This window comes from Grus americana, chromosome 3, assembly GCF_028858705.1.
Source record: "Grus americana isolate bGruAme1 chromosome 3, bGruAme1.mat, whole genome shotgun sequence".
Taxonomy (NCBI): domain Eukaryota; kingdom Metazoa; phylum Chordata; class Aves; order Gruiformes; family Gruidae; genus Grus; species Grus americana.
Genome location: NC_072854.1, coordinates 5,694,425 through 5,720,035, shown reverse-complemented (window position 1 = coordinate 5,720,035; position 25,611 = coordinate 5,694,425). Strand labels below are relative to the sequence as shown.

At 40.7% G+C, this 25,611-nt stretch overlaps 2 protein-coding genes across 2 annotated transcripts in view; both read right to left on the bottom strand.

Moving 5' to 3' along the window:
* CDC5L (cell division cycle 5 like) overlaps positions 1-15,948 on the bottom strand; it is a 37,475-nt gene extending 21,527 nt beyond the window's left edge. The window contains exons 1-11 of the mRNA XM_054821735.1: positions 15,768-15,948; positions 13,274-13,377; positions 12,167-12,328; positions 11,194-11,321; positions 9,828-9,927; positions 9,382-9,600; positions 8,247-8,391; positions 7,937-8,125; positions 6,349-6,497; positions 3,412-3,574; positions 974-1,138 (exon numbers count right to left, since the gene is read on the bottom strand). Coding sequence (XP_054677710.1) covers positions 974-1,138; positions 3,412-3,574; positions 6,349-6,497; positions 7,937-8,125; positions 8,247-8,391; positions 9,382-9,600; positions 9,828-9,927; positions 11,194-11,321; positions 12,167-12,328; positions 13,274-13,377; positions 15,768-15,812 — 1,569 coding nt within the window. The 5' untranslated portion in view covers positions 15,813-15,948. The remainder of the gene's footprint in view (positions 1-973; positions 1,139-3,411; positions 3,575-6,348; positions 6,498-7,936; positions 8,126-8,246; positions 8,392-9,381; positions 9,601-9,827; positions 9,928-11,193; positions 11,322-12,166; positions 12,329-13,273; positions 13,378-15,767) is intronic.
* Positions 15,949-17,208: 1,260 nt separating this feature from the next.
* On the bottom strand, positions 17,209-23,768 carry LOC129205105 (zinc finger protein 493-like). The gene is made up of 3 exons (XM_054822186.1): positions 23,642-23,768; positions 22,700-23,332; positions 17,209-22,003 (listed from the first exon to the last, which is right to left on the bottom strand). Exons 1-3 carry the CDS (start codon positions 23,682-23,684, stop codon positions 19,350-19,352), a joined length of 3,330 nt encoding a protein of 1,109 aa, XP_054678161.1. The 5' UTR covers positions 23,685-23,768; the 3' UTR covers positions 17,209-19,349.
* Between the last annotated feature and the right edge of the window lie 1,843 nt (positions 23,769-25,611).

The following is a 25,611-nucleotide window of genomic DNA, read 5'->3' as shown; positions in this document are numbered from 1 at the left end:
GTATTTATGCAGACTTTTTTTTGTAAGTGTACGCACAAGACATGCGTATAAATGTATACAGTATGTTCCTCCCCAAATGGGACATGCTAGGAATCCAGTTCTGGGAAATAGTTATCATATTAGAAGATATCAGAGCATAAGACTTTTTTCCAAATATTTTGTCACATGTCAAAGCATGGTCATTGGCAAAAACCCCTCCGAACTAAAAAAAAAATAAATTATTTGAAGGCATGTAACAAAAACAAATTGGCCTCACACAAATTAGGATAAGCAATAAATGGAAAAGAGACTGTTCTTATAAACATAAAAATTTAAAGTGTCTCTAATTACTGGCTAGTACAGCTATTTAACCAGCAGAATTTAAACTAGCACTTTATCCAGCCTTTCTTGATTCTGAAACAAAACAAAACAACAGGGACTCATTCACAACTTGGCTGTCTGGGTAATCCTGTGGTACAAGTCATACAAAAGGGACCAAGATCACTGCCTGGCAGATTTCTTCTGTGTGCTACCAGCCTGCCTGCATTCGTATATACCTGTCTTACATTTTACAAACAGTAACTTTTAACCTTGAGAGAATAATCTGAAACTGGAAGGGAAAGGAAAAAAGACTCAATTCTCACATGCTTAAAATCAAGCATGTGCCGCTAGAAAAATGCTTTTAATTATCTTTTTATCTTTTGGGAGACAATGACAGGAGGTAGGACACATGCACTTTTAGAGAGTTCCTCGTAGAAAATGAAGTGTGATACATGACATTAACAAAGTAAGAAAAGGATTCAGAGAGAAAATTGATTTAGCCTCTGTGTGCGTACACTCCAAGAGCAGCACAGAAAACAGGTACATTTTACTTTGTTATTCTGTCAAAGCTGTACCACTTCTACTAAACATGTATGAAACTATGAGAATCATACAAGGAACAATGTATGTTATTTTGAACAAAAGGTACTATCCGCATCTCACACACACATACCTGCTTGCGGGCATCTATATCAGCAGTATCTTCTACAAAGGCTTCATCTACTTCATGTTCCTCAAGTTCTTTTTCTGCATTTTCAGGTAAAACAATCTCAAAGTCATTCTTTGGAGCAGGAAGGGCCATGAGTCCAAGGCGCAGGTGTTCACGAGACTCTCTCTCCTGTTGAAATAATAGAAAGATATAAAGCTTCTGAATTCACACACTAAGGTGCAACACAGTCAAATTCCATTCATAGAAACACAGAATCTTTAAGGTTGGAAGAGACCTCTAAGATCATCAAGTCCAACACCACCACGTTTACTAAACCATGACCTGAAGTGCTACGTCTACACGTTTTTTGAACACCTCCATGGATGGTGACTCCACCACCTCTCTGGGCAGCCTGTTCCAATACCTGACGACTCTATCGGTGAAGAAATTTTTCCTAATATCTAATCTAAACCTCCCCTGATGCAACTTGAGACCATTTCCTCTTGTCTTTTCACTAGTTACTTGAGAGAAGAGACCAACACCCACCTCACCACATCCTCCTTTGAGGTAGCTGTAGAGAGCAATAAAGTCTCCCCTCAGCCTCCTCTTCTCCAGCCTAAACAACCCCAGTTTCTGTTGCCCTTCTCTGGACATGCTCCAGCACCTCAATGTCCTTCCTGTAGTGAGGGGCCCAAAACTGAACACAGAACTCGAGGTGTGGCCTCACCAGAGCCAAGTACAGGGGGACGATCACTGCCCTGGTCCTGCTGGCCACACTATTTCTGAGAAAAGCCAGGATGCTGTTGGCCTTCTTGGCCACCTGGACACACTGCCGGCTCATGTTCAGCCAGCTGTCAACCAGCACCCCCAGGTCCTTTTCTGCCCGGCAGCTTTCCAGCCACTCTTCCCCAAGCCTGTAGCATTGCCTGGGGCTGTTGTGACCCAAGTGCAGGACCTGGCACTTGGCCTTGCTGAACCTCATACAGCTGGCCTCAGCCCTTCGATCCAGCCTGTCCAGATCCCTCTATAAAGCCTTCCTACCCTCAAGCAGATTGACACTCCCGCTCGATTTGGTGTCATCTGCAATTAATCATGAACAGACACAAACAATATACAACTAATATCATCTGACAATCTTAGTCTACTACAAAGTCAACAGAAATAAAATCTCTGAAGTCTGACAAAAGGGGCATGTTACTAATCCAGGCTGGCCTACAGACCATCACCTCAGAGTTTATGCACTAGTAAGCACACACACTCTGATGCTAAAAAAACACCACACAGCTTTCTTACATATAGCTAATGAAATCTTCAAACAGGCTGAAATACACTCAAGTAAAGCAACAGCATGGCACCTTCACCTCCTTCGTAGCTTCAGTAAAACAGTACAGATTCACATAAATGCCTTTCAAGAAACTGAAAATATGTGAAAACGTGTCCATCCTGACGAAGGAAAGAGGGGTATTTGCAAGCCGAACTGGAACTTTTTTCTTTGCAGTTGCTCACAAAACTGGGGATTGTGGCACAGTACAAAAATGAGACAAACAGTACCAGATCTGGAAACCAGTGGAGTTCATCAGGACACTGAAGCTCCAGTTTTCCTTCTAGCAGCAAAAAGCCGTTTTACTATAAAAAGGCTAAGACAGAACCAAAGTAAGTATAAGGACATCAAATAAACCTTGTCCTTCAAGCTAAGAGGAAATCTAAAATTCTGAACTTGAAGAGTTATTTTTGCAAGAAGAACATGCCAAAAACTTGAAGTGGATATCCTTAGCTAGCCCAAAAAGAAAAAAGAAAAATGTCAATAGCTCTGGTGGGAGATATCCAAAGCCACAGTTATGGCTGCGGAATCGGCCACATAAAAGGAGTTCCCAAGGTGCTACCTATTAGGTATATGCCCTTTTATAACATGTCTAATTGGCAGGGTACATCTGGCTGAATCTCCAAGAATGGAAACATCTGTTGCCAAAGGCGATGAAAGAATCTGGATGGGACTCAGATTACTGGACATCTAAAAACCAAGTGCTCCTAATGGCAAAAATTAAACTCCTTCAGCTCAATGTTGTCAACAGGACAGACTGATGAAAAGGTCCTGTAGGTAAATCAGGGAGCCAAGATGATGAGGGATTTGAAGGCTGCATAGGATTGCAAGGAAAATGAATCTTTCCTTGAGATATATTTCCTGCTCACCTTCAAAGATATAAGTAGGACTGAAACTGAACTATGTCTTCTTTGACAAATAGCTTTAGCGTGCTTTTACTGAGCACACTGAAAGCCATTCTAAGTGGTAAGATTTCTGTTCTTTCAAATAAAGATTTGATTTTATCAGGTGATGAGTACATGCCTGTATACAAGTGGTAGAAATAACACTTGCTATAAAATAAAACCCTGTTCAGGAAACGAGCATTAAAAATCCTGAAAATTCATACAGCACTGATCTCCACTTCTGAAGTACTTCTTACCATTTGTTTTGCGTAAGATGGGTCACTGTAATCTGCCATTCCCTCTTCTGGGTTGATGTTCAGTTTATCACGCAGTGGAGTTCTACCAGGAGTTGTACCAACTACGGGTTTAGGAGTTAGTCCTCCACGAGGAGTTAAGCCTTCTGGTCCATGAGAAGGTGTTCTAGAGAAAGCGCAGATACAGTCATTGACTTTTATTCCTAAAGAGCCCTATTTAGAAAAGTATGAATAGGTTGTGGAGGCCCCATCCCTGGAAGTGTTTAAGACCAGGTTGGATGAGGCTTTGGGCAATGTGGTCTAGTGGAGGGTGTCCCTCCCTGCAGCAGGGGGGTTGGAACTAGATGATCTTTGAGGTCCCTTCCAACCCAAACCAGTCTATGATTCTATTCTATGAATGCTGCAAAATTTACATAAATACCATTAATAAATTCAATCTAGATTTTTTTTTTCTTGGGAGGCAGTGAAACTATAATATGCAATTAGAAGAATCAAAAAAATAAATTATTTAAATCTGCCAAAGTGTTACTAAGTACCTGTCAAGCAGAAATCCAGGCACATCATTACGTTAAGAGAAGTTTCACGAACTCCATCAACACAAACTCCCACTGCTACTTTTGAGAGAAGAGATTATCCAGTCACCAGGTACTATTCTGGGATACAGTAATCAGGATTTAATTGCCAGCTCTGATTTCCCTACCACCTGTGGCAAGTCATTCACTCTGAATTTATCTGGCTTAACAGCTGTCCCATCCTACAACTGAATGAATCACTCTGAAGATGCCTCTTTGCTTTCACCTGATTATTGAAGGAGTAACATTGCAATAATCACTTTTAAGCACCTAAGGTTAGGCAAGATGGATTAAGTCTTAGATTTTGTGGGCCTCAGTTGCTTCTCCTCTAGACTGGGAAGAAATATTGTTCTCTATCCCAATAACCTACTACGTGAAAGGTGTGCAGACACTGTCTTGAATATAGTCACAAGTTTTTCTGTTGCCAACTTATAATGAGGTTTCACATAGTGATGATAATAATAATAAACTGATAAGACAATTAAATGTCTCAAAGAAAACAAGTTCAGGAAGAGGAAAAACTTTTAGAGAAAAGCCTACATTATGGTACTCATCTACACTTACATAAGTATTTTCCAACAGCAATGACAAATATGCGTGCTGTAGAGAATAACCCTGGCAGAGATACACTGGACATGATGATTTAATACATCATTTCTGCTAGCAGTTACTGTAATTCTGTAGTGCCAGTAAGACGTCGTAACGGTGGACAAACACAACTGTACATATGGCCTGACACACACTACTCGTCCTCTTTTAAGGGATACAACAGTGCCCTATTTACTGGGTATGTCTGTGAGAGGCAAGTGATACTTCCCTCTTACTTGAGGGCATTCACAGATTTTTATGAACTCTCATTTAAGATAACAAATACAAGCAGTAACATTTGCAGGATGACACCCACAAAAATCAGCAAAAGTCATTTTTATGATTTCAAATTAATATTTCATAGGATATATTTACTTTGTTGATTATACTAGTAGAAAAAGTTCTACGCTGACTTTCCAGAAGAGACAATATCCAAGTAAGTGGGTTGGTTTTTTTCTAGTTGTCTCAGTTCCATGCAGTGTTTAAAACCCTATTACAATTTTCAACTTAATACCTTTTAAGAAAATTCTTATAACTAGGACATGAAAAAAAACCTACTGCCAGGCAACAACTTCCATAAAAACCATGCATCAAAATATTATAAATTTCATACCAAAAGAAAAAAAGGTGTACTTAAATTAAATATTTGCTCTTTTGGCCTAAATAATAAGATGATGCCTCTGCTTCATTACTTTGGCTCCTTAAAAACTTAAGGCTTCTCTGTATTTTTAACCATTTAATGGTGGTTTGTGGTTTTTTCTCCTCTCTGCTCAATGTCTTGGATTTTCACACTGATAGAGCATTTCTGCAAGCAAGCCAAGTTGATACGTAGGTACCATATTTACACACACAAATCTGAACTTCAGAAGCTAAAAAAACACCACAAACAAACAAAAAACCCCCAAACCCAACAAAATTAGAATGTCTTTACATTTATTAATATAAAATAACCCAAATGAAGAGTCAGATCACTCCAGGCCAAACTCTACATTCATTCTGCACCGCATTGACGCCAATAGATCTCCAGAAAAGGATTCATTTACGTAGCTGCAATTAAAAAAGCAGGGCTTTTGCACACAGCTTTTAAACAACAAAATAAAGGTGCTTTTGAAAAGCTGCCATAAAGGTCCTTTTTATTTCATTCTCCACTTTTCGTACTAGCGTGATACAAGTAAAATTAGAACCTAAGTTGAAAAAATTGACGGACAAAATGTACCAAGCGTAATTTTTTTAGCTGTATGCTATTTGGCATTTGTGGGATATATATTTATGCAGGACCCACTGTAAGAGTTAAACCAGTAATTCCATACTATTTAGATTGGCAATATAAGAAATATTTTATTTTGGATATATATGGCTTATAAAATATTTACTTCAGATTTTCAAAAATTCAATGTGGGTTTGGCTAAGGGACCTCCTGCACCTTTGATTCAGAGGTAATACTTTGGAAACGCTCGGATCCACATACAGAATGAAAATCCATCTTACTATTTATACTCCTGTATTACTTCAGTATAATTTATATTGCTCCAGACCACAGAAGACCTCATTTTGGACCAAAACTCCAGTGAGCTATACACTGTGCAAATATAGATGATGTGGCTGAGCTTGTGAAAGACACAGAGAAGGAAAAAGTTGTACAACGAGCACTTGACATAAAAGCAAGTCAAAATTTGTTTTGAAGCACTGATCATACCCCTGCTATTTCACACATTGCATCCACTCCCTCCGCCAGATACATGCCCATCCAAGGACCCATTAGAAAAAGAGCCTGCTTTACCTGAACGGTGTGGAGAGCACAGTATTTGGAGTCTGAACAACCTGTTTCTGTGGTGTTACCCCCGAAAAGTCACTCTCATGCAGGGGAGTGTTAAGACCTCCTTTCAGGGGGGTATCCACATTTGTGAGAGCCATCAAATTCTGTGCTTCCTGTATAACAGACAACACATACAGTACATCAACAAGACTTCTACAGTCTCTACTATACATACTTAACAGATTCACTAGCAGTAAGAACAGCTGAAGAGTTATTTGAGTATCAATCGGTTTCTGGAAAACATTTAACACTTCTTAACACTCATACACTGGTATTTACAAACTCTACTATTCCACTGAAAGGGATTTTAATTTTCATTTCCAGTGAAATATATTATAAATTGGAGTTGCAAAAATGAGTGGGTTATTTAATGTTTCAACTTGCTTCAGTTTGCTAGACTCCATAAATCTACAAGATTTACTAGTGACCAAATACTCAAGTGATCCTAAGGATCCTGATTTTCAGGGGGAACAGCACACTTGCACTCTGAAATCCAACATCAATGAAGTTTATCCAAATTGCACTTCAAAGAGAATGTTCCAAAAGAGATGGTCACTATTCAGATTTTTGATCTATGACTCAACCGGAGCTTTTATAAATGCCCTCGTATTATTTCTTTTTCCTTTTTATAATGAAGAATTAAGGCACTCTGAAAATGAGCTGAGATAATGAAACTATTGCATATAGCAATTACCTTCACAGAAGACTACTAACCCATCTATAGAATTGTGTATATGCATAATACTGCGACACATGTGATGTCAGACTACTCCATTTGAAGGTGAACGTGACCACATTCCTGCAAACACTGCAGAGACTTAGGTCATGATCTGTAGAGTCAGGAACTTTCTCTTTTATCCTATCATGAAACTGTTGAAATACAGCTCATTATCAACATAGGGGTGGGGGTTCTTGTTTTGGAGTGGAGTTTTGTTTGTTTTACGCACTGGCTGCACTGACTTCATTTAGCCGCTTCTTCACACTCAACAAAACATTACCCAACACTACTAGTTTTTGAAGGAAACCAGACACACAATCAGTGCAACACAAATATAATTCAGAGGCTGCAAAGGTAGGTTTTTGACAATCTTTGTCTTAAGAGGTTTTAAGCCAATAAAGTGCTAGGAAAATACTCATGCATTGTTGCAGTTAATTACTTCTTGTCCAATGAAATAAAACAAAGTTTTTTATCTTCTTTCCTACTTAGTTTTGCTGTTCAGATTCTAAGGACATGAACACCATATACCCCTTCGATACTGAGAGGTACCCAAGACAAGGAGAAGTTAAGACACCAGGAGAATGGTTAATGCTAAAAGTCACACACATTGTATAATAATAATAATAATAAAAAAAAGAGTACTATAGTGTTTTGAAACATGGTGACAAATGACCAGATAGAAGCAAATCTGCTTCTATGTCTTTCAGTGGGTCCTGGAGATCACATGTCCAGTACCACACATAATCTAAGGAATGTTTCTATGGTACTTAAACCTTCTATTCAGTTGTCTATTGCACTAAAACTAAAAGCTCATTCTGTACATTTGTACTCTACCTGCAGGATCCTGTCTTGTGCTGCCGGAGTTTTGGGAGTCCTTAGTGCTATGCTGTTGTTGGTCACATTATATTCAGAGAGAAGAGTGCTGGAAGCTGAGTTTGTAATTCCAGATTCCTCAGCAGTCTGGCGTGCGATCTCACTTGCCTGTCCTACTTTTACAACTTCTTCAAGTTCTATATCAGATATCTTTAAAAGAGAAAATTCCAAGGCATAGTAAGATAAAATACAACCACGAGATCCACTTGATGAAACAGAAATAGTTGATTGGCATTGGCCTTATAAGTAATTTATTAATCAATGAGCTTACCTGAGGAGCTGGAAGCACTAGTTTACTTCTTTTTTTGGTAAATTCTGACACTCCACTGGTCTGTAGAATAGCTGAAGGCAAGTCTGACTCTTTTTTCCGTTTCATATGTTGTTTGTCTTTTTTGCGCTCTCTCCCCTCCCTTTCACTGTCATGATGGATAAGAGAATCATTTTAGAATACACACAGAACAGCTACAAAGTAAAACAAACAAGCAAAAAGCGTGTACCCTAACCAAAAGTTGGATATGCTGAAATAACACATGTTGCAGGAAGAGTGAACCACCTTGTGGTGCAGAAGTTAAGTGATGAGATGCGGCCTGCAATCTTCAGATACAGTCTGCAATCTTGCAGCAGAACCTACAAGGCAGTGTAATGCTTCTGAATTATGGAATTAGGCAACAGGTGGTTGCTTCAGCTACAATCAACAGGGTCAGTGGAGCAAGAAAAAAACGTCAGTCCAATAATTTAGATAGCAAGAATCAGAAGATGTTAACAGTCCCTTTTTCTCCAGCAGCTGCTAAGGGAAAATGAAAATTTTCTGTGGGATATTGGAACCAATTTCTCTTCAGTATTTAATAAAAATGGTATTTTCTTCAAACAGCAATGGAGTCAGCCTATGAAATCATAAACTTCAGTCTGAAGCTCCTGCCAGACCCTCTGAAGTAAGAGCCATACAGAAAGAATCAATTAGATCACAACCTAATAAACCAAACTGTATGTAGTACTGGACCTACGCTCTCAGTAAGAAGCAGTTGGTGGAAGTAGTGGGAAATGCATTTGCACAATTAAATATGCACCATACTGCTCATGATGAAGGTAGACATTTAATTTCTCAACTGCATGTTTTGGGATTTTTTGGGGAGAGGGGGAGAAATTAAGCATTTAAGGAGATTCTATTTAAGAACAGTTCCATCAAGAGTAATACTACACCAAGTAAAATCTACTCCTGTAAGCAATCTTAGTAACATTATTACTTGAAGAAAGGACTGCAAATACACAAGCAAATCTACTGCTAAAAGAAAATGAACCTCAAAAACTGTAAGATTTCCATTTAAAGAGCAAGAATGTGCATAAGGAACACCTAGATTTTTTTTTTTTAAATACACTGTTCCCTCCTTAGGATAACACACACTTACGATCTTAATTCTCCATCCAGATCTTGCTGACGCAGCTTCCTGAAATCTGCATCCAGAGACTGGTAGTTCTCCTCTGACGTATCATAAAATCCAGGGGCAGGCTTCTTTTCAAATGGAATTTCTGCATTATAATCCACACCTCTCTTCTTTTTTCTTTTCTTCTGGATCTCAATTCCAGCAGCCCGAAGCTCTCGTCTTTTCTGGAGAGCAGCAAGCCGTCTAAAGAAACAGTAACACTACGTCATTTAAAGTGCATACCTATAGGTGGCTCCTGTGTCCTAAGATTTGGTACCACTTTAATCAGTTGCTGCTGAGATAGGGCTGCGCGTATCTCAACAAGAATGATTCTGCGCTGACTTAAGGCTATGCCCGACCTTATTATGCATTGTAAATGCTCCAGAGCCAAAAAAAGCAGTCCCAGTATATGAAACTAAGCGTAAGTTTACCGAGCTTCTTCCAGCTGCTTCTCTCTTGCTTTTCTTTTGGCCTTCTTTCCCTGTGTATTAGCCAGACGAGCTCTAGCTTCAGACAGCATTTCAAGTTCATCTACAATAGTACAGATAAATACAGCCATGAATTTGCACTTAAAGATGGGAGAAGGGAAAAAGTGACATTAAGATCAGAAAGCAATCTGTAAAAGCTGCATGAATCAATGTTTTAACAGGCATTCTGCATGATTGCTAAACTCATTTTCTCTAAGTCGCTCCAGCACGTTTTCTAAATCACTGGCTAGATGAAATGAAGACTTTAAGAAAAAAAATGCCTAATGTTGAAAATAATTCAACTAACACCCAGAGCAAATCAAAATATCCACATAAAGAGGCAAACTGACCACACTAATCAAATTTTAATTTCATTTACATCTGCATCAGAGTACTATATTACAGAACTTGTTAACTTCATTTACATCCGGATCCAAGAGCGCTATATTAGTGAACCTGGGATTGTTCAAAAGCACTTTTGGTCCATCCATGGAATTTTTAAAATGTTCATTTTTTAGTTCATAACATTGCTATGTGCAAAGGAAAAAAAGCCATGTAGTCCTCCTGTGCTTCAGCAGGGATTCAACTGGGAGATATGAGCTGATGGGAAAAGATGAAGATACAGAAATAAGAATGCAAATTGCAGAGTAGTTGTCAAAGCAAAGAGCAGTCAGTCATGGTAAAGAGATGATGAAGACAGCGTAGAAGGCAGAAAACACCAAGAAAAGGAAAAGAAAACCGGAAAACTGTAACTGACTAGCCGGATACAGAAATAAAACAAAACCTGTAAGAAAAAACGATCAGAGGGCTGGAGCACCTCTCCTATGAGGACAGGCTGGGAGAGTTGGGGTTGTTCAGCCTGGAGAAGAGAAGGCTCTGGGGAGATCTAATTGTGGCCTTCCAGTACCTGAAGGGGCCTACAGGAAAGATGGTGAGGGACTGTCTATGAGGGAGTGTAGTGACAGGACAAGGGGGAATGGGTTTAAGCTGAAGGAGGGTCGATTTAGATTAACAGTAAAGAATTTCTTCCTAATCTCTAGAGTGATGAGACACTGGAACAGGTTGCCCAGAGAGGTTGTGGATGCCCCCTCCCTGAAAGTGTTCAAGGCCAGGCTGGATGGGGCTTTGGGCACCCTGGTCTAGTGGAGGGTGTCCCTGCCTATGGCAGGGGGGTTGGAACTAGATGATCTTTGAGGTCCCTTCCAATCCAAACCATTCTATGATTCTATGAAGAAAAGACAAAAGAAACCCAGGGTACAGAGGCTGTGTAAAAACAAAAACAAAAGAGATCAGATTTCTATCAAAAATGGTAAACAAACTCCTATCTTACCTTCATCCATATCAATAGGATCTGGCCTGGCTGGTTTGGTTTCTGGATTTGGATCAATTTCTCCAGGCTTAAGTTTCCGAGGATCATCAGCAGTTTCTTCCTCGTTGTCTCTCTGAGCAGCTTTGTCCCTAAAAACACATTGTACATATGTCACAACTTCCCTCAGGCTCATAATAACCATCCCTTAAATGTCCCCAAGGACTGATCAAAAAAAGTAAACTTGTACCATACATTAAACTTGATATACACTTACTGCAGAAAAGATTCAGGAACACCATACAGTTACCTAATCTTAGATCAGACAAGAGAAAGAAGCCAACATAGTATTACATTAAAACAACAAAATATGACATAAAATACAATATTGACAAAGCTAATAGTAGAGAACTCTCCTCAGGTAATCTTGAGCAGTAAGGATGAGAATTCAAGCAGCGTGACAAAATGAACAATTGAGTTTCCCATCAAGCTTTTATATTCAACCAATCGCACCAGAATTAAGAAAGCTCACAAGGGAGAACAGTATTTTCCTTCTCTTCTCATGGCCTAAAGAAACCCTCTGCAGCATACAGCGATGACGGCTTCACATTCAGCCATTTCAACAGCATGTGTTTTATGTCTGTCTGTCTGCTTCTCACCCACTCATGCTGATCAGCCAGTCAAAAAATACCCAAATAAACCTGAAGTGGAAGCCTATAAAAAGCATTAATCTAGACGCTCCACTAGCCAGAATGACCAGAAGCAAGAAAACATACACCTATCTCTATTCAAGCCTGCACTCCAGGTTCTAGAAGCTTCTTCTTTCAAGCTAGACACATCAAGTGAAAAGAAACAGTCCTTAAGGATTTGCCTACAAAAGGACTCTGCCAACTTGAAACCACCATACTTCAGCACCGTGGGAGAAGGGAATGACACATTGCTACAACAAACTCCGCAGATTTTCCCGGTATGCACCTCTAGCAAAACAGTAACTCACAGCAGAAATTCATAGTGTTCCAAACACTGTGCAGCAGTTCTCCCAATAATTGGAGCAATGGTTCTCCACTGGGTTGGCATTAGCTTGGCCAGGTGCAGCAGTTTCTCCTCCTCTTCCCGTGACCATTCTGTCTTCTTGATGCTCGGGTCTAGCCATTCATACCTGTTAAAGAGGGAAAAAATTAAGGATGACAGATCCAAGCTATCCATTGATTTGTCTTGAATTAATTCAAAGCACTGTTCACCCAAATCATCACAATGAGATTTCAAAATCTTCTCATGCGAATTTCATACAAGTTTTTTCCGTACAAAAGGATGTGACTCCAGAGTATTTTTACGACACATGTATTTGAGCTTTAAAATGTATTATTTATCCCCCACTTTTCATACAGATATTGCCTCTTCCTCCTTTCCCCATCTCTATTCTGGCAAAGTAGAGAGTCACAAAATTAATCCAGAAAAAGAAAAGTAAAAATTGCAACAAACAAAGGTATCAGAAATGGTAGATTTGTTTGGTCTGGATCCTTCACCAGTTATCTTAATAATTTTCAACTGTGCCAGTACTGTTACCTTTATACAGAAGTATTCTAATAAATACATACAGTTCAGTACTCGAGAACTTAAGTGATTGTCAAATAGATTCATACTGCATGTATTTGCATCAGTTTTAAGCTTTTTTTAATATATAAAATGAAATTCTACACTGCAATTTCTAAACATTTATCCTCAAGCCAAAATCTCATTATGCAAAATTACAAAATTATCTGTAAGAGAGATTAGTATCTTATAATTTTACTTCCTTGCTAATACTCACTGATTAAAAATTACTTCCTTGGTAATACTCAATGATTAAAAATGTGCACATACGGATAAAAAATCATGTACAGAATTTTAAGTGATCCTGCATTTGCTAACATTGGCAAAGAGAACATTTGGTTACTTTTGTTCAATTACTTTCAAGCAACAGGAATTCAAAATATCCACAATAGCAGAAATCAAGCAATCTTAAAACTGTTGGTCCTCTGTGTACATAAATTAATCTGTGGTTATTTCTAAATGCCCACTAATTATGAATATCACATTCCCAGACATAGCACTTCTAACTTACCATCTGGCTTTGCACTGCTTTGCTGATTTTCTATGCAATAAAGAAGCAATACGAGACCACTGGTTTTTGCCATATTTCATCACAGCTGCTTTGAGAATTTCATCCTTTAAAAAAATAAATAAATATTGTTATGGATCACAAGAACTTGCAAAACAGAAAGTCTGAGCTCAAGGAGAGAAGACAGTGGATTTCATCTAATGGGCTGACCCAGTGGAAACAGCACAGCACTGCTGCTTCTTTTCCACATTTTATTCTCAAGATGAATAAGGATTTGTATTTCAAAGGCCAATGAAATCAATGAAGATTAAATGAAAAAGACATGTGATGATCATTGTGACCATTCACAGACCTGACAAAACTTCCAAAACGATTACTTTCAACGCTCTCTAACGCACAGGTTTTAAAGGTTCTGTATGTCTTCCTTGAAGGACAGCAATAAAGAGATAGGGAAGTGTGTATCTGGTAATGACACAACATTTGGGAAAAAACCAGAACTGATAGACAACTTTGGGTGGCTTGTTTTAAATAATACAATAAAAATATCTTCTTTTGGTTTTGTATATTTTAATGCAAATAGAATCTTTACCTATCAATGGAATATACTGTTAAAAAAAAAAAGCACAAAAATAAAGGAACTTTATTGTAAGTTTCTCTTTTACAAGTAAATCTTAATATAAATCACTTTAATGTTCAGAATGTAACATCCAAAAGTGCTGATCCCAAAGCTTATAAACTTCTGAGGGGAAAAAAATAAAATTTAATGGATTCAGCTTGGGAGCCAGGTGGTTCATATGCCTCAAAGTGTGCACTGAGATTTGATCAAAAGCTAGAAGTCCTATCAACTGTCTGTCAATCCATCCATCAGCCCCTCCTCCTCCTAGATAAGCGGGTTCATTATTTCTAGTTTCCTCATAGGTCAGAAAGTGGTATTTTAAATGCATCAAAGCTATTCTTGCAGCCTTGTCAACCACAGATGTTCCTCTTCTGTATCCAGTAAGTACTTGTAGCTGTGTCCAGAATCTGTTCAGCTGTACCGTGCAGACGCTCGTCATCAAGGACAGATACTCTGTCTGGCACAGACACTTCTCAGGGCACACAGCAGCTTTAACTTTAAGCTGCTGATGAACTCTGGCTTGAGCTGCTACAGAAAACAATTCATGTAATTTCCACTGAAAAATGGAAATAAATCCTCTTTTTTAAATGTATTTGGTGTTATATGGCATGCAGTAGCCATACTGATGACACTAGCAGGCTTTTTTTTTTTTTTGCAAGTAATTTGTCATTTTCCTAGTGACCTGATAGTAACTGGTTTCACTTTCTGTAATTTTTATGTTGTATGTAAAAATCAAAATGTTCATCAAGAAAATAGCACCAAGGAGAGTTATTTCACCTCTGGTACACCAAAATGGGTGAAACAATGATCTATTTAACCCACTACTGTTTCTCTTAACAGTCACCAGTCAATTATGGAAGACCATAAGAACAGGGTAAGCACACAGCGGTTCTTCCTATCCTCTGCCAACCTCCAATTTAGCTGCCTCCTGGCACCTAGCTGATATATCACAAGAGATTAAAAGCACATACAGTACATTTCCCAGCACACGGTATATTTATCTTCCATTAATTTTTCTCACTGCTTTTTAGAACTATGTACATGCCTAGTGTTCACCGGATACAGTGGTAGAATACTGGATTTTCAAGTTTCAAGTACTTCCTTTTGTTTTAACATGCCATCTAATAAAACTGACGTCCTTGATTTCTTGTGTTATTATTTTCCTTTTCACAATCACCTGTAGTTCTGAAAGCATGTGATGACAAAAATGGTTTTTTGCTCTTTTTTGAATGGCACATAGACTTCTGTGTACAAAACATTTCAGGCTACAGATGAAGAGCCCATACCCATCTTCACTATTTCCACATTTGGAAGAGTCTTCAAGGGCAAGAGATTGCAGCTCCCTTATACCTCCAGAGAATAAGAACCCTCCCTATGCAGTATAAGACACACTCCAGTCTATAAAAGGGACATCTCCAAGGACAACACGGCTCACACATCCCCTCCAGCTGCTTTGGGGACGGTTTCTCCAGGAGACAGGGACAGGACAAACGCATGGCTGAGCTTCCTATCCTCCCCAACACGCAGCTTTCAAGAGAAATAACACTGATTTAACCTCTGCCCTCTAGGGCAAGGAACGAGGAGGAAGGTCCAGGCTGCTGAGGAATCAAGCCCACCAGAGCCACAGTGGCCTGCAGACACCTAACCCTCCACATCCCCTGCTACAGAGGGCCCAAGAAGATCCCAATCTTCCCGCACCTCCGCGCTGCTACAAGACACCCCTGTACATGAACCCCCTGCGCATGCGCACCACGACCTCCCTCCAGCGGCGCACGCGCACTAGCCAGGCCAATAACCCTCACCCCCACCACCCCCCCCACCCCCAGCGACTGAGGCCCCAACGCTTGGGGTGGCGGGGGATTACAGCGATCGGAGCCCTACCTCGGTGTTCCGCCACACACCGCCTTTAATCATAATCCGCGGCATCTTGGCGGCGAAAAGGGTCGAAGTCCTGCAGAGAAAAAGCTGTGAAAGGAAGGAAACGCCACTCGCTTCAGCGGGGCCGGTCGAGACCCCGCGCAGGCGCCCTCCGCGGTGAAGGCGCACTCTGCGCAGGCGCACAAGCGGTACGGGAACTGCCGCCGGGGGAGGGGCGGCACCGCTGGCGCAGGCGCAGAGGGGCGGGGGGGGTGGCTGTTCTGCGCAGGTGCAAAGTAATGAGAGGCGAAGGTGCGGGAGACGGTGCATCGGCGTGCTCTGAGGGGATAAAGAGTTCGTTTAATTCTGGCAAATTCCTCAACGGACACAAATCATAGAATCACAGAATGGTTTGGGTTGGAAGGGACCCTAAAGATCATCTAGTTCCACCCCCCCTTTTCTTTATCAGAGTGGTCATTTTATTCAAACTATCTAACAAAATGCATATAATCATTCTGTTAAAGTAAAAAAAAAGTCTTTAGTAAAGAATTTCTTTCTAACATCTAATCTAAATCTGCCCTCCTTTAGCTTAAACCCATTACTCCTTGTCCTGTCACTACACTCCCTCATAAACAGTCCCTCCCCAGCTTTCCTGTAGGCACTGCAGGGACTGGAAGGTGCTCTAAGGTCTCCCCGGAGCCTTCTCTTCTCCAGGCTGAACAACCCCAACTCTCTCAGCCTGTCCTCATAGGAGAGGTGCTCCAGCCCTCTGATCAGCTTCATGGCCTCCTCTGGACTCGCTCCAACTCCCTCCAGCTCAATGGGGGGAAAGGGAGAGCAGAACAAAATTAGATTTCACCAATGTTACACTTACAGTTTGTTTTTTCAATTTGCAGAAAAGCGTGTGTTTACTGTAGCCCAAATGGAAATGGAGGTAGTAGCATAAAGTAATGTACAGTAAAGTAAAAAAATAGGTCCTTCCTTCTGTCGTAGATAAACCTAGTTGGTGGCTAACCATATTGCAGCATGGTCTGATTCACCTACATTCATGTACGTCACCCTGTGTTTAACTTTTTTATTCACTTATTTAGTAGAGGAACAGCAGATAAAATGACACGTTTGCTGAAGTTGTCATTAGTGCAATTTCCTGTTACATTTTACGGTTTTGTCCACATTCACAATGTGTTTATAAAGAAAATTAAGCAAAATTTTTTGGTTGAAATAGAAAAGTTCATAGTATGATTTAGAAAGGGCTTTCTTGTTAAAACTCTGCAAGAATAAAAAATATTACACTTTTAGCTGGGGGGGGGGAGCAGGGGAACACAAGAACAGCCCATGTCCTTATTTTAAAACAAGTATGCCTTTACATTTAACTTTCTCTGACTTGGTAGACTGAGAATCACTTCCAATCCCCAAAAAGTGCAGTGCACTGCATAAGGAACAGAGGGGAACCTGAGGAGTCGTGAAACACTTTATTTTTATTAGAGGCAACCAACTGGAATAATTATTTTTACAAATTCATCAAGCTCCATCTGAAAATGTCTTCTGTTGTTCTTACTTAAAACTAAAAGAAACTTATGCTGTTTACAAACTCTTTTTAACATTTCCTTCAATAATTTATCCCCCTTAAACTGGGCTCCTTTCTTCATCATTGTACACCACACTTTCAAACAATTATTCTCAGATTTAGCTTTCCTAGACTCATCTGATATACAGGCTTACAATTCTTTTCACTGGTGTACCTGTTTTTTTTTTAATTTTTCTTCAAATAAATTATCAGAATTGTGCAGTAACGGAGGTAAAAATTCCTCCAAGCTTTTATAACAGTGTTAATATTTCCCAGAAATGCTTTTCTTTATTCATATCAGGATAAAGTTCTTCTTTCTCACAACTGTACCAGGTGGTTAGCTCAATCACTCTAATCTCAGAATCACTCATTCCAGAACAGCAACTTCCCTGCCTGTAGTAAAAACATCTGTCACCACCAGTCACAGATATTTACTTGCCTGATTTTACAAAGAACTAGATCACTTAAATACCTTTGCTGATGGCATCTATTCATGAGTTTCAATCCACTCTTAGAAAATTGCGTTCTGAATCACAGAACGGCTGCAGGACCTCTGGAGGTCGTCTGGTCCAACCCCCTGCTCAAGCAGGGCCACCCAGAGCCAGACGGGTTTTGAGTATCTCCAAAGAAGGAGACTCCACCACCTGTCTGGGCAATCATTTCCAACCTGTCTCCTACGTTACCAGAAAGCCCCTGCAAGATATTATCTATATTTATAAAGAAAAGCATACATCTGAGAGCAGTAAAAAACAGTCATAGTTCCATGTTTACATTCTCTAAATTAAGCTATAGCTTTACTCTGCTGTTTCATGGACTGAATTGGAACATCAGGGGACAGTTAGCACCAGTCCTTTGCCGTTGTCTTTCCTCACACAAGAGAGTAACACCGCTGTTATCGATACCACCAAACATCATACAGTCAGTGATGTCCACACAGAGTTTCGAGCAGCATATAACTCTATAAAACAAGCAAAGATTTGTCTAGATTTGAGTATAAAGTGGAAGAAACATCCATCTGTCTTCACCATACCAGGTAACAACTGCTGTTTGGCACAAGTGGTCCTTATACATGGTATTTTCGATGCACAGTAAAGCTCTTTAACAAAATATATTTTACAGTTCAAGATACTGCTAAGGTTTTCAATGTAGCTAAGTAGTAGTTGCAATAACAAGTGGTTAAATTAACAGAGAAATTCTTTGAAAAGCATGATATTGTCCATTTTAAGAAACAAAGAACACAGTAACTACCAGCCTGAGAAAAGATAAGGCATTTCATACTAGATTAATATTAGACATTTACATAAAATTAATGAAGATTAAGGGTTTTCAGTATCATAAAATAACTGATTAAGGACAACAAAACCATTTCTGTCAGACTACTCAAAGAATTATCAAGAGTACAGACAAGATAACTGCCTAATAAACCCTTTGGATATACTCACATACAGAAAACATGTTCATATCCCAGTTATCCAGTGATGACACAAATCTTTTGTTTCTGTGATTTTGTGAGGGGTTTTTTTTGTTGGTTTTTTTAATCGCTTGCAGGTATTGCCAGAGAACCTGGGATCAGGGAATGCAACTTTTCAGCAGATGGGAGGTGGTGTTAAGCCTCCAAACACACTGACAATTTTTAAATGAAAAGTTATTACTATACAATATAACGTGCACTTCCCTCTCTTCTTTTTTCAACATTCTTTCAGTTAGACAAGACTTTTTTTATTATTTTTTTGCAAGAAAGTGGCACAAAATAACTGTTTAAACTAACGAACATTGGCCAAATAATAACTGACCTCATGGTATTAAAAAGTTACTCAGGCATGAAAAGGTGCCTCTAAGATCTTTTTTAGCACAGCCTGTGCTAGAACTGAAGCTCTCAGAAGAACCTAGACCAAACCAGGTTCATTCTCTGGCCCAAAACACTGGATGCCTCCATTACCTGCCGTCGTTCTGGGGACAGCAGGGGAATGTAAAGCAATGAACAAATTCAAAACATGCAAACCTCTCCAGAACCAACTGCCAGCTTGCAATTCCCAAGCTTATATTCCAAGCTTATGTTGCCGCTTATGCTTTTCCAGAAGTTTTTTGGTAGGCAGCATCACATTACACTTTCCACACTTGTACTTTTTTTTGTGTGTTTTTACATGCTTTTGGAAAGCCTGTTTATCTGCCGTGGAAAACCTACACCTTCTGCAGCGCAACTTTAAATGAGTCAGTGAATGGCGCTTCAGATGGCTGGATGTGCGGAAAGCAACAGCGCACTGACTGCACTTGAATGGCTTTTCCCCTGTATGAATTCTCAAGTGTGGCTTCAGGTTTCCATTGTGGGCCGTTGAATAGCCACACTCTTCGCACGTGTATGTTTTGACAGGCAGCTGCTTCTGCTCGTAGAGACAGCCAGTAGATGAGCTTTCCCCACACGAGTGTGAAGCCAGATGCTGTTTCAAAGACAGCCATTTGTTTGTTGAATAGTCACAGTTCCTGCACTTGAGATGCTCTATGTTAAAATGCGTGATACTGTGTCTTTTCAGGTGACTGGAAGTACGGAACTTCTTCTGACAAACGCTGCAGCTGTATGGTTTCTCACCCGTGTGAGTTCTTACATGTAGTTCAAGGTTGCTTAAAATGTAAGTAGAGTACTCACACTCTGCACACTGATAGAATCGTTGCTGACTTTGTGCTAGCACATCATTTTCTTTGCCCCTCTGGACATCTGGCTGTACTCCACAGACTTCCGAACCAAGCAAGGAACAGACACTGTTTGAACCTTCCAAGGAACCAAAATCTCTTTCTGGACACATGCCTACATGCATTTCATGATGCAATTCAAGATTCTCTGAATGGCTATCTACATAGAAGCAATGGCCAAACTCGTATCTGTTCTTTACGTGAGTAAGGCTGTGCTTCTGCACATGGTTTGATGTTTTAAATGTCTTATTACATTCTTTATACACAAATGGTCTTTCATCTGTATGTATTTTTAGGTGCAGCTTAAAGTCGCTATGAACAGTGGTAGCATAACTGCAGTGTTGGCACTTGTACATTTTGAATGTAGACCAATTAGGAGGCCACATATCCCTTAAGTTTTCTACAAATTTATGATACGCATCATCATCCCGAGCTTGTGAACAAGACGCCCTGGAGTTGAAGAGAGCTTCCTCTTTGCAGATGACAGTGTCCAGTTTGTACGAATTCAGATGAATGTCTGGTCTATTCCCAATAATAGGTAAGCTGTTGCTTCCATGGCTGTTTTCAGGGAATTTCTTTCGAGAGCACATTTTCTTATTGTCCCGCACATCACCTGCCTGCTTGAAGCCTACTTCTGAAGCCAGCATTCCCCCACTGAGACAATCATTTTCTTTACTAGCAGGAGACAGAGAAACATGATCCTGGGAATCACTGCCAACTTCGTGTATTTTGCCTTTGTGATATTCATTGCTCTGATTCGCATAACCATTAGCGGTAGCCTTAAACTGTTCGTGAAATTTCTTATGAAAGCTGAGATGTCCTCTAGTGTAAAACACTACGTTACACTCATCACATGTGTAATTCTTTAAAGGTCTTCGAGTTCTCTTTCTTCCACTTACGAAGTCAAGTTGCTGCCCTTGGCACATTTCTTTGCCTGCATGTAATCTCCTGTGTCTCTTTAACCCAGTGGTGCTCGTGAACGCTGACTGGCAGAACTCACAGGAATATGGTTTAGCCCCGGTGTGTATGTAGCTATGCCTCACCATGCTTGCAAAATATAATGAAAAAAAGGTGCAAAACCTGCACTGGTACAGCTTGTACCCAGCATGCCAGTAGATGTGATTTATCAGGTAGGATAAACTAACGCAGGAGTAGTCACACTGAGGACACTGGTAAGGTGGTCTCTCTTTATGTCCCTTCATGTGATGAATAAAAATCCTAGGATTTGATGAAGAAAAGAAACAATATTTGCAGGAAAAACTAACTGGCACACCCAGAGGTGTAAAGTCCCTTTCAATTTTGATGAAAAATTTCTCATATTTACTTTCTTTTTTCTTGGTCTCAGATTTTCTTTCTTCAGATCTTCTCTGCCTAACTTTTCTGGCATTCATTCTATTTTTTCTTGCCTTTTGCAACTTACTTATTTTATGAAATTTCAGGTGATTCTTCAGGTTGACAGAAGAGAAAAAGGTTCTTTTACAAAAGCAGCATTTATGTATTTTCTTATCTTTATGAGCAGAATAAACATGTTTCTTTAGATGTGCACTGCATTTATACACAGAAAAACAAAACTTGCACTTCAAATTCAATCTTTCGTGCTTATTTATAGAACAAGATGCTTTAGAAAGAGGCTTGATGGTCACACTATTGCTTAGCCATGCTAAACCTTCTTGCTGGCCTTGCAATTCTTTTGGGCTTGAATGAGGAGAAAAAACGTTTTGTTGCCGACGTCTTTTCTTAGGAAATGGTGTTAATGTCTTATAAATATGCTCTCCAGTAGTATTTGATTCACCAGAAGTGGAAGCATACATCTCCAGTTTCCCTACATCTTTTAGCAATTCTTCTGAAGTAGAACATCCATTAGGAAACGGAGCAGAACAATTATAGGTAAATTTTGGTTCTTCTTTCAAGCTATGTTCCAAAAACGAACACTGAGTTTCATCTTCAGATTTGCTTCTGTTTCTGTTATTAGCTTCATTGTCTCCATTCTTTGAAGAATCAGGATCTACAGTGGGATAAAAAGTCACATGCATGACAGGTCATAAAATCACCAACATTCATTAGTAATTGGTAGTAATAATCCCGAATTGTCTAACAACTTGCTTGCTCTTCACTCCTTTCGTTTCCTTAATATTTTCCTGTCTCCACTTCTTTCCTAATGTCACTCTCCATGCTTTCCCCTCACAACACTGAAATAATGTTTTAAGAGAAGAAATCCTAGTTAGCAGTCTCCTCCTTCCCACTTCCTGATCTCACTCAAAGCTCTGAATTTCACAGGACAATCCAGCAGCCCCTACAGATTTTAATGAAACAGCTTTATGCCAGAATTCCTATGAAAGTACTGTCACCGAACTCTGCCAGGGCTCCATTCTGACAAGTATGATGCTCTTTTTGCCTTTTTTTTTTCCTCCAATTTCAGATCTTTTTCCCTCACGAAAGGCCGCCCTTTTGCAAACTGCAGCAGAATGAAACAGTCCCAACTTATTGTAGTTTCACTACTATTCACAGGACTCTGTGGAAGAACTAAGGACACTCTAGCCAATATTCTCTTTCTGCTGCACATGATATTAATCTATGTTGAAATGCTTACTCTAAAATAAATGGGTTTGGCATTCTTCTTATAGACTTTCCTACCTATTTCAAAAACATAAGATTTACCAGATTTCTTAAAACTCTTGCAGTAGTCTTATGAATGATTTACCTTCTATTTCAACAACTGTCTCCATCTCTTTGTGGATTTCTGGTTGTTTTTCTTGACTGCCATCAGAAAGAACACTTGCAACGCTCACAAGTTCCTCTTCATGTTTGGATATCGCTGCCAACATCACCTGTCTGCTTGTCTTGATGATCTCATCTCTACCCTCATTGACAGCAGAGGAGAGAGGAGGAGGAATCTTCTGAAAGCCGTCATCGCCATCACATTCTCTTCTGTCACTGCTTTCATTTATCTCTGTAAGCTCTGTTTTGCAAGACGATGTAGGCAACACATAATTCTGACTGTACTTATCTGTGCCTGTATCGCACCAATCACTTAAAGATGATTTTGATCTGTTACACACACTCTCAGCAACACATTTTTCTTCAGAGTATTTCATATTATTATCCTTATTTGAAGCAGTCTTGTTTTCTTCACAGATGCTTAAACCATTACTGTCATTTGAAGGCATCACATTACTTTCTAGAAAAACGCTATTGTTTAAGTTAACATCCTGCTCATCCTCCTTCTTCAACTTGGGAACCGACACTACTTGGTCCTCAGCGTCATCTTGGAGAAAATCATCATCGCTCAGCACAAAGACAGTGATCGGGAGAACAATTTCAAAGACATCCGACTCTGAAGGCAGAAAAAGACGGTATTAGTGCGATTGCCAGAACACCTGACACAACCGCAGATGTGCCTGTGCGCCAAGCAGTGCGCATGCGCACGCCCAGGCCCCGCCCACCCGCCCTGGATAGAGGTGAGCTCTCCCTCCCTCCCTCCCTCCCTCCCTCCCTCCCTCCCCCCATCCCTATCTCCTCCTCCTCCTCCTCCTCCTCCTCCTCCTCCTCCTCCTCCCCCCCCCCCCGCCCCGGTTTTTCGCGCCCCTCGGCCCCCGCCCGCTCGGAGCCCCGTTGGGTCCCTACCAGAGAAATGGGCACCTACCGCTGTCGTCCGCCGGCTCCGGCCTCACCGGCTCCACCGACATCTCCTGTCGCGGTCCAGCCCGCACCCGGCTGGCTCTGCGTTGTACTCAAACAACCCCGCAGCAGCGTCGCGCATGCGCCGGCCTGGCGCGCGTGCGCACGGGAGCGGAGGACGGCGCTGCCGGTCACGCGGTTTCCGGGGGGTGTGTATGTGCACGGCTGCGGCCTCCTGATTGGAGGGAGCGGCGGGGGGAGTGGCCTGAGAAGGGGTTGGGGTCTCCGCCTCGCTGAGGAGGTTGGACAGAGAGGGTTTTTTTGAAAGCTCTGCAAAATGTTTTCCTATTTTAAGCCAAGCAAATAGATAAGGTAGCCCATCAACCAGGCGGCGGAGGGCTCGGAAGCATTTCTTCCTCAGGCAGAAGTACAGAGGTGGTGGCCGTGGCCTGGCAGTGGAAACCTGGCCTTGCTTCTCGGGAGGGGAGGTGGAGGACTGAGAGCATGTCGGGGGGAGAGGCTGTTACAGAGCCGGCCTGTGGACACGTTTGTTGAGCGAGGATGAGGAGCCACAAGGTCTGCAGAGCAGCCTTCCCAGCCTGCTGTTTCCGTGGCTATTCTGGACAAGCTCTTGGAGGTGGCTTCAGGAGTGAACTCCAGAGCGTGTTGGTGAGGGTCTGAGCTCAGAAATGAGTGTCCTGCTTTCCCGAAGGGCATACAGAAGGAAGGGTTTTCCGGGTCAGTGAGCGGTTTCTCAGGGCCTAGGGACTGCTTTGCCCCACGCTTACTTGCCCCTTTGTTCCAGGTCCTTGACAACTCTGCTTATAAACTGAGGAAAAAACAAAGTCATGCAAGGCCTTCACTGTTTCTCACCTTGTCCTGCCATGGAGTAGGCTGGGGTGGGCAGGAGGTTGGGAGAGGACTCAACTGGGATGCTGACCCAAACTGCCCAAAGGAGTTTGATCCAAATGACTGACAGGGTCATTCTATACCATATGACTACCTTGTGTGTTACTGACACTCTTTAGTTACAGATCTAAAACACAGCACCATGCAAGCTGCTATGAGAAGAGTTAACTCCATCCCAGCCAGTGCAGGTGCTGATACCATCTTACAAGGTGATAAGAGATTTTGTTCCGTTTTTGTTTACTGTTCACCTATCCATGCTCTGGGGCTGTTGAGAGAAGAGACAGCAAAGGAAGGTGAACTGAAATAAATAGTAAACCAGTAATGAGAGTAACATTGGCCATATTTGCCCTGAAGAGATTGTTCTCAACTGGTCTGATAAGCTCTCAGATGCTGCCAAAACCTGCTGTCTCTTATATCAAGGTAAGGACACAGTGAATCCCTCATGCAAGGCCTTAGAGAAAAGTGTGAGGGTTTGCTGAATCCAGTAGAACACAGTACACAAATATATATCTGTGCATACCTAAATATACATACAAACAGCTATACTCGGACAGAAAACACAAAGCACTCATGCAAATATGGATGGTATGGGTGGTCTGATCCTGTTCTTCCTCACTGCCTGATCGGGGTGGGATTCTGCTAATGGAATGGATATACATAGAGAAATGTGTGTGTATATATATATGTATCTGTGCATACTATATATACATATATGTGTGTGTAGGCATACACAGTATGGATCATTGCAATAGCTGGTGTTGTGCCCAAAATCTTGTTTATGGGCAAAGCAGCATACCTTATAGGTATATATCAAGCCAAAAAATTATTGTTAGCACAACTGATATCTTAACAGTCTAATTCAAAAGTCAAAGATCTAATTATTAAGAAGAAAACCAAAGAATATTTAGAATACTTCTGTGGAGAAGAAATCTCAATAATAGTAATGCAATTGGAAAACATGCACTTAGTTTCTATCACTTTTTCTTGGTGTTATGCTCACCCTTTCATTGTTTCTCTGGGTATTAGTCAGAAGTTTTTGACTGTGAGGAGGATAACAACTGAATTGTCATCCCCGAGTCCTTCATT